This window comes from Chinchilla lanigera, unplaced genomic scaffold (assembly GCF_000276665.1).
Source record: "Chinchilla lanigera isolate Chin_1 unplaced genomic scaffold, ChiLan1.0 scaffold00016, whole genome shotgun sequence".
Taxonomy (NCBI): Eukaryota; Metazoa; Chordata; class Mammalia; order Rodentia; family Chinchillidae; genus Chinchilla; species Chinchilla lanigera.
The window spans coordinates 27,291,325-27,300,035 of record NW_004955417.1 but is presented as its reverse complement, the minus strand read 5'-3'; the positions used below and the strand labels follow the sequence as shown (position 1 = coordinate 27,300,035).

Here is an 8,711-nt window from a genome sequence, read left to right as displayed (position 1 = left end):
CAATGAAACCCGCCGGGGAGTCTCAAATTGGGTGGACTATTACAGCGTAAAAGTAGAAAATGCCAAGAGGCCAGGGCTGGAGGTGCAGCTCAGTCACAGAGCACCTGCCTGGCCCAGATGCGCCTATGGGTTCCAAGCCCAGCACGGCAAAGAAAAGGAAGGGAGGAGGACAGGGAGGAGGAGGATTTGTGCAGAGTACAGAATGCTTCAAAACTGCCTCCAGGTTGAGACCTAAATACCGTTTTAATTGTCTTTTACTTCTGGACAGTAGATAAAAGCACTCCAAAATGACTTGATGTTCTTCCAAGTGCCTGTGTAATTAACTATCGCTGAGCAAACTTCTCGGAAGGCACTGCCAGCGCACGGTCCCGTACCTGTTCAGGGAGCGGACGGGGAGCCAGTTTCCCAGTGTGGGGCACCCTCGGGTACGTGGGAACAGATTCCTGGACTCACCTGGCAGCTCGGGAAGAAAAGCAGAAATCACAAGCCCAGCCTGCCAGGGCAGGAGAGAGGCAGAGAGCCAGCGCAGCAGGCGCACAAGTTCCAGGTGGAGCCTTGCACTTGGAAGACCTCCTCGGGAGGGGTGTGAGTGGCCGCTCTGCTGGCCTGGGACTCCTGTGTGGGCAACAAGGCCTCCAAAAACATCTGGCTTACTGGGATGGTTCTTAAAAAAATTTTTTTTGAGACAGTGTCTTACTATGTAGCACAAACTGGCCTTGAACTCGTAGTGATCCTCCTGCCTCAGCCTTCTGAGCGCTGGATTACAGGCGTGCACCACTACACCCAGCAGAAAAACCCATATTTTAAAACCAGCATGCAGGCATCTGGCTACAAAACCCCTTTCTCAGCTCCACAGAGACAGGAAGGAGGTGAGCGATCACCACGGGCTGGGGACAGGGCTGGGGCAGCCATGACCAACTTGGGGTTTCATTCTGGGCAACGGCAGGGCTCTAAAATCCCCCAAGCAGATGAGCAGTGATGCAAATGTACTCGGCAACACCGCACTGTCCGTGCCGCCTGAGTGACACGTGTGGTGTGCAAATTCTGCCTTTCCTCGCACTCGAGGTGCAGCCAGGGCCCGCGCCGAAAGCAGCCCTCTGCTTCTCCCGCCGTCACTCCCTCTGACTGCATCTGGCGGGAGGCCCAGGGGAGCAGCGGAGCAGGTGGCAGGTGTGGCGCCCGGCCGGAGGCGGACACCTGGCCGGACATGGGGAGCGCAGGCGTTCCCAGCGGAGCCTCCGTGTCCCCCACACTCTGAACTCCGCAGTTCTGTGGGTCTTCAGCTGCCTGCGAAACTGTCATCAGCGTTTCAGTCTCTGTCAGCTTATTTGAATTGAGTTTCACAGGCAAACTGACTACTTTTTTTCCTTTGGTTCTTTTGAGACAGTCTCGCTTAGCCCAGGCTGGCCTTGAACTCCCCACGATCCTCCTGCTCAGCCTCCTCAGTGCAGAGGTTGCAGGCGGGCACCACACAGTTGGCTTGACGCGGGCTCCGTCCAGGGGAGGCTTTCCTTCTCTGGGAAGGTAATCTCCTTGAGGCGGCTTTCCGCCTCCAGCAAAAGGAAGTAGGAGGTGAGCCCTCTTTCCACAGAGCCCGTTAACACCACTTTAATGGTTTAAGTTTCATGAACACTTCTATTTCAAACGATGAAGCCAACCTCGGTAATAAATAGGTCTAGGCTGACAGAGGCGCAGCGTTCCGCAGCGGCTGGGAGGTAAAAGCCCTTCAGAGGATCGAGTACTTCTCATCCGCCAAACAGAACGATGAGGTAAGGGATGGGAAGCTACAGCTCCCTGATCCTCTTCGCAGCAGAGGAGGAGAAGCTGGGGTGACCTGAGGGTCTCCCTGTTCGGTCTTCCTGGGAAGGGGTTGCAAATGACCCAGCTAATGCTGGCTCCAGTGCCGGGGGACGCCCTCTTCCTCCTCGTGAACTCCCACAGAAAGCAGAGCGGAGCCCAGGCCTGACCGGCAGTGTCTCCGAGGTGCCTCAGGGACCCTGAGGATGGGTGAGAGGAGAGCGTGGAGCTGCCCATGCCTGCGGCAGGGGCCCAGCTGACCAGGGCTGTGCTCTGGGAACAGACCCAGGGGATTCGGTCCACGGAGGGAGCCTCGTGCCCGTGCGGAGAGCCATGTTTGTTCCGTGGCATCTTTTACCCTCCCGCTAAGTGAAGATAGAAGACTCGTGGGAAGGAGTGGGCTAGGACAGACCCGGCTTCTCAAAGTGCAGTCCACGGGCCAGCAGCGGTGGCACTGGCCAGAAGTTTATTTAAAATGCAGAATTTACCCAGTTGTGGTGGCCTACAGACCTGTAATCCCAGAACTCTAGGAGGCTGAGGCAGGAGGATCCCAAATTCAAACCCAGCCTGGACAACTCAGTGACTCAGAGAGACCCTGTCTCAGAATAATAAAAGAGGGCTGAGGGTGTAGCTCAGTGCAGAGGCCGGACTTCCACCCAGGACCTCCTCCCAGAAAGCAGCAGGCCGCAGGCCCTCCCAGGGTCGGGGAGTGGCAGTGTGGGTCGTGGGTCATGGGTCGTGGGTCGTGGGTCAGCACTGCTAAGTTGGCTCTCAGGCTGAGTGCTTGGAGCACTTTCAAAAGCCCAGTGTTCCGGCCAGTTAATCAGCAGCCAGGTCAGCATGGGGCACAGTGGTCTTTTCTGAAGCTCCCCAGATGACCCCAGTGTGCAGCCGGGTCTGAGACCAAGGCCTAAGGCCTGGCACCAGCAGGACAGAGTCAGGGCCTGCACGGCTAGGGGGCGCCCTGCACTGATCCCCACTCCAGCCCAAGCAGTTTGTTGTCCTTAGCCTTTTGAGACAGGGTCTTGCTGTGTAGTCCAGGCTGGCCTCGAGCTCACTGTGTACCCTGAAATGGCCTCAAACTTGTGGCAAGCCTCCTGCCTCAGCCTCCTGAGTGCTGGGATGACCGGTGTACGCCGCCATGCCTGGCTCCAGCAGTTTTGACAGTGAATATTTTAGGTGTCACAGATCGCCCCGTCTCTATCACAGCTGCTCAACCCCGCCAAACCAACCTGTGAGCCAGTGGGCGTGACTATATGTCAGCAAAACCAACACTGAAATTTGCATGTCGCATAATTTCATGTGTCAAGAAATATTGTTTTGTTTCTGTTTTTTGTCTTTTTGAGACAAGGTCTTGCTATGCAGTTCAGGCTGGCCTTGCGCTCACTTTGTAGCCCAGGCAGACCTCAAACTTGAAACGATCCTCCTGCCTCAGCCTCCAGAGTGCTGGGATTGCAGGCATGCGCCACCACGCCAGGCCAAGAAATACTGCTTTTAGCCTAGCTTGGTGGCACATACCTGTAATTCCAGCACTCAGAAGGCTGAGGCAGGAGAATTGCTGTGAGTTCAAGGCCAGCCTGGGCTACACAGCAAGAGCCTGCCTCAAAAAACAAAAACAAAGAGTGAAACACTGACACAAAACAGAAGCAGAGGACCGAGTCGAGCAATCCTCCCCTTGGCACTGCTTCTCACTTAACCTAATGGACTGGTCAGCACAACCGGGAAGCAGCCTAGCGCTCCTGGCTGCAGAACTTGGGAGCGACCCATTGGGCCCGAGGGCTGTGAGGGGCCCTGGTGACAGGGCACAGGGAGCCTCCCCATGTGCCACCACGGCCCTTGCTCCTCCTCACGGCTTCCGGAGCAGCTGCTTGCTCAGCATCTTGTCCAGAAGGCGGCCTGTGACGTGGTTTCCATGGCAGCCTCTACGTGGGCCTCCCTCCCCGTCCGGTTCCTTTTCTCTGCGTCTCTCATCTCATCGACCCCATGCGGGCGGGTCGCCTGTTTACTGTTGGAGGTCGCCTCCCTCGCACTGCAGGCTCGGTTCCTGCAGGACGCCACCTCGCGCTGTTTTGCGTTTCTGTTTGCTCCTCTCGGTGGCGGTGGCGACACCAGCGTCCCCAGGAGGAGGGTGGCCTGTGAGCCGGGGTGGCCAGCGAACGAGGGCCGTGCACTCGCGGCTTTCTACAGAGACGCCACCTTCTCGGGGAACCTTCAGGTGTCCCGGTGACACGAGAGGGAGGGACGGTGACTCGCTGCACCCACCTGCCGCTCCCTCCTGGGTCCCTGCGCATCTCAGGCTGTGGACACAGGGACGCCGGCCCTCCCCGGGGTCTCGAGAGCTGGGAAGGGCAGACGGAGGCAGCGGCTGCTGCGAGGGGCAGGCCCTTGGGTGGAGGGGCAGGAGGCGGGGTTGGGGACAGGGTGCCGTGGTCCTCAGGGGTCACAAGCGCACCACATCTTTCTGGGGGCGACCAGCAGGTGGCAAAGGGGCGACACGAGGACACGGTAGGGAGGAAGGGCTGCCTGACAGCGTGCGTGGCAGACGCCCCGAGTCCCACCCCACACCGCTTGCTGCATGGACGCAGACCTGAGGGACGAGGAGAGAGTGAAACTCCGGAATCTGTAGACCTGGGGCCGTGAACGCTGGTGCCGCACCCTCCAGTTCTCTTGGCCGCTGCTGTGGTCGGCTCCCCATCCACTTGTGTAGAAACACAGCCTGTGCGTTACAACTGGAACCCCTCACTGCCGCACCCACCGGCGACTGGCCCGAGAGCTTCCTGCCCAGGGGCCAGGCCTCCTCCCACTCTGCGGGACTCAGGTGAAAGTCCCTGGCCCACAGGAAAGCACTTTCTCCACAGTGACAAGTCACCTCTGTATTTGGGTAAAATGGCTACATAATTAGGCTCATTCCCACTCCTGGAGTTTGTAGGGTGCCTGCTGCTATTTGCCTACATTTAAGAAAATCAGGGCTGGACATGGTGGTGCATGCCTGTAATCCCAGCACTTGGGAGGCTGAGACAGGAGGATTGCTGCAAGAGGAGGCCAGCCTAGTCTACATAGTAAATTCTAGGCCAGCATGAACTACATAGTGAGACTCTGTCTAAAAAAAAAATCAGATCTAGCCAGGCATGGTGGCACACACTTGTCATGCCAGCACTCAGGAGGCTGAGGCAGGAGCATTGCCACAAGTTTAAGGCCAGCCTGGACTATGTAGTAGTAAGCTCAAGGCCAGCATGGACCCTGTCTCATAAAAACCAAAGAAAGAAAATAAAATCTGCAATCACACCTGAGTCTTTCTCTAGTCTCTGGACACCATCCCTCCAGGCCAGGGCATGATTCAGGACTCCTGGAGGTGCTGGTCCCGGCCCCAAGCTAATGTAGCCATCTTCAATGAGATCCCTTCCGTGAGGCCCCAGATGAAGGGTGGATGTCACCTGCACCACAGAGCCGAGTCAGTCGCTCAGAGGCACCGGCCAGACTTGTCTGGAGACCTGGCGCAGCTATGGAGGCAGGGCGCCACTCACTTGCGGCCACAGGCTGCAGGTCTCCCGCATGGGGAAGTAGGCTGTGGAGCCCTCAGCAGTGATCAGCCGGACGGCGCTGTGAGTGGCGTGGGGTTGGCAAGTCTTTCCTGTCACCGGGCTGCGGTCTGTCTTCTGATGCTGATTCTCCAGCCCTTCCCTCGACTCTGTGATGTCACCATCCTTCCAGAACATTCCAGAGTCCGCTTCTGTCATGGACACTGGGGCAGGCACCCACCCCCACATGTCCTCCAAGCCTGAAGGACAGGACTTACCCCCTCGGTCACCAAATGGGCTGTCAGCAACCTGACAGTGCCCTGGGCCATGCAGAGCCGAGGGCCCAGGGCCCAGCCTCAGCCAGGGAGCAGCGGGAGCTCAGAGTCTGGGCAACCTGAGGCCCAGCTCCCTCATCCCGTTGCCAGGCAACACACAGGACGCTGTTAGTTTGCATTTCAGGTAAACAGTGAAAACGATACAGGTATATTGCAGGTATTGTACAGAACATGCGTTATGGTTATATCTAGATGTCCCCAAAGGCACCTGTGCTCGTGGGCGGGGCTTTTGGAAGGGGATTGGGTGACGGGCTGTAGCTGCCTTGTTAGGAGGCAGGGCTCGGGGTATGACCGGAGGGTTTTCCTCCTTCCCCAACCCTCCCCTCTCCTTTTGCTTCCTGTGCACCATGTTGTGAGCAGTTCTTTTCCGCAGTGCCGTCTGGACTTGGAGCAGTGGACCATGAACTAAAAAGGTGAGCCAAAATAAACCTCACTTTTAATTTGTTGGTGTTGAGTACTGGGTCCCAGTGACAAGAAATGTGACTGAGACAACGTATTTGTGTTAAAAAATTATTCATTGTTGCCAAGTGTGGTAGAATATACCTGTAATCCTAGCACTCTGGGAGGCTGAGGCAGGAGGATCAAAAATTTGAGCTCAGCCTGGGAAATTTAGCAATTTAGTTAGACCCTACATTAAACTAGAAAATAAACCAGGGATATAGCTCAGCAGCACAGTGCCTGCCTGGCAAGCATGAGGTCATGGGTTCGAGTCCCAGTACAAAAAAAAAAAGAAAAAGACAAAATAAAAAATAAGAGAGCTCAGTGTCCTGGTACACACCTCCAATCCCAGCACTCAGGAGGATGAGGCAGAAGGCTCATCCTGAGTTTGAGGCCAGGATGGGCTACACTGTGAGGCTCTGTCTCAAAAAGCAAACAAATAAGTGCAAAGGATTGGAGTCGTAGCTCAACCCTAAGTCGCTGGGTCCAGTTCCCAGTACCGTAAAAACAAAGCAAAAGCATTGTTCGTTGTTTATCTCAAATTCAAATGAAAGTCGATAGTCGATATTTTTATATTTAGTCTATATTTTTATTTGCTAACTCCAGCACACTAACCTCCGGCCGTGGTGCCTGGCTGGCCTTGTCCTCACGTGGGCACAGCGGACAGCCGCGCCGCGCCCGTGCCTGCCCTCGCCCCTGCGCCCCTCCTCAAGGCAGCACCCGCTGCGAGCCTCCCGTCTCAGCCGTGCCTGTGCGGCCCGTGGGATGGCTCCGTGCCCTGTGTGACGGTGGCCGGCACCCTGTCTGCGTGGGCCGGCGCCTGCGACGAGCGCGGCCCTCTCTCCCTGCCACCAAGCGTCTGAGCGGCGAAGCTCTCAGGAGCGTGGGTGACCAGACGCGCCTCTGTTTCTGTCCTCCGAGACGCCTGTGGCTGAATAAAAATTACATGTGATCTCTGTCCCTGGTGCCCAGAACCCGAGGGGGGCTGTGGGCACCCCAGTGAGGGGCGTGAGGCGAACAGAAGAGAGCTGGCCCATCTTCTGGGTCTATTTGGGGGGCTATTGTCTGTTTTTTGCTTTTAGAGACAGGGTCTCACTATGTGTAACCCAGGCTGGCCTCAAGCTCAGAGTGACACTCCTGCTTCAGCCTCTCGGGATGAGTGCTGGGATGGCAGCGTGTGCCCCCACGCTCAGCTGCCCTGTTTTATATCTGTCACTTAGCTCCTAGGAAAGCTGGCATTAATAGCATCTCCCATTTATACACACAACACAAGTTACAAGCTGTCAGACCCTTTTATTTTAATTTTCAGAGAACACCAAGGTCATAAGCTGGGGACCTGCGTTTCAGAGGTAGAAGCCGAGGCACAGAGCAGTGAGACGACTGTTAGGTCCCTGGCAGGAAGTGGCAAAGCCAGGACTAACACTCAGGCGCCACCACAGCTACATCCAAAGCTCCCAAAGGACCAGCAGCTTTCCAGAGCTCCGCTCTTCCAAAAGCCTGAGAAAATGCTAGCGGCCTGACCTTCTGCACTCGGGCAACCTTTCTGCCTGTGGCTTATGTCCTGGCCCAAACCAGCCTTATTTCTGGGGCCGCGGTTCCAGAGCTGGTGTTCCCAGCCCCCACCCCAGGAGGAGTGCCCCCCCGGGCTGATGAATAACTCAGTGCGATAGGAGAAGCCGACTCCGAGAAACCAACACCAGCAAAGAGCGCCTTGTGCCAGGTCAGTTCCAGCGTGGGCACAGTCAGGGGCACTGCAGGACGGTTCAAGGTGGGCTGGGGATAGAGACAGACACTGCGGGGAAAGGACTGGAAACACGGAAAGCACAGCAGTCAGGATGGAGCCACGAGCAAGAGGGAGAGAGGCAGAGCACGGTGAAGAGAAAGGCCGGGCAAGGCCAAAAGCACGGAGCGTTTGGCAAAGCAGAGGAAGGGTCAAGAAAGCTGAGGCTGTGGGTGAACGAATGTGTATCTCACCCCAGACGCGGCCATGGCGACGCCGACGCTGAGGGACGGAAGAGACCGTCGGAGCCGGCTTGCTGAGGAAGAGTGTAGTCCCACTCGAGTGCACGGTCTTCTTAGCACTTCACACGCTGGGCAGGGGAGGAGCCAGGTCTGCAGCCATGGAAATGTCGTCCCCGCGGGCACTTAGCTGGTGGTGATGTCCTTCAGCCCCATGCTATGTCACTTGGTGCAGGGTGGCTGGCCTCGATGCCCCAGAGTTTGCAAGGCTGGTTCCAGAGTGCTGTTCACATCCAGTGAGTTCTACAGAGTGATCCTAGCGGGCGTGTGTGCTGGGTCTCTGGATAGGAACTGGTAGAAACACAACTTAAACAGCTAAAGCCACAGGGAGATTCTGGGCAGCAGGTTGAAGGCGCCGAGGTCGAAGGGTCAGTTGACAGCACAGCCATAGGGGTCAGGGACAGAGGCCAAGGTCTTCGCTCCTGGAAGCAGAGACCTGTGAGCCTCACGGCTGCCCTGCCTCTCAGATACCGTATGCTGCAGAGACCCTGCTGGGCTGCATGTGAGTTCAAGGTCAGCCTGGACTTCATAGTTGGCAATTATGGGAGAGTTTAAAGAGCAGTGTGGGGAGCCTTAGGCAGGGAGCGCCGGTCTTTGGACCGGC

At 56.8% G+C, this 8,711-nt stretch overlaps 1 protein-coding gene and 1 long non-coding RNA gene across 2 annotated transcripts; one reads left to right on the top strand and one right to left on the bottom strand.

Annotated features, from left to right (window-relative positions):
- Positions 1 to 1,592: 1,592 nt before the first annotated feature.
- Positions 1,593 to 5,491, bottom strand: LOC102020117. Its single transcript, XM_005381993.2, has 4 exons — positions 5,322 to 5,491; positions 5,084 to 5,231; positions 4,385 to 4,495; positions 1,593 to 1,997 (listed from the first exon to the last, which is right to left on the bottom strand). The coding sequence occupies exons 1-4, from the start codon at positions 5,349 to 5,351 to the stop codon at positions 1,636 to 1,638; spliced, it is 651 nt and encodes a 216-aa protein (XP_005382050.2). The 5' UTR covers positions 5,352 to 5,491; the 3' UTR covers positions 1,593 to 1,635.
- A 7-nt stretch (positions 5,492 to 5,498) lies between these two features.
- Positions 5,499 to 8,692, top strand: LOC102020339. Its single transcript, XR_260505.2, has 3 exons — positions 5,499 to 5,774; positions 6,024 to 6,063; positions 7,398 to 8,692. It is a non-coding gene; the product is annotated as an uncharacterized LOC102020339 (long non-coding RNA).
- Positions 8,693 to 8,711: the final 19 nt, after the last annotated feature.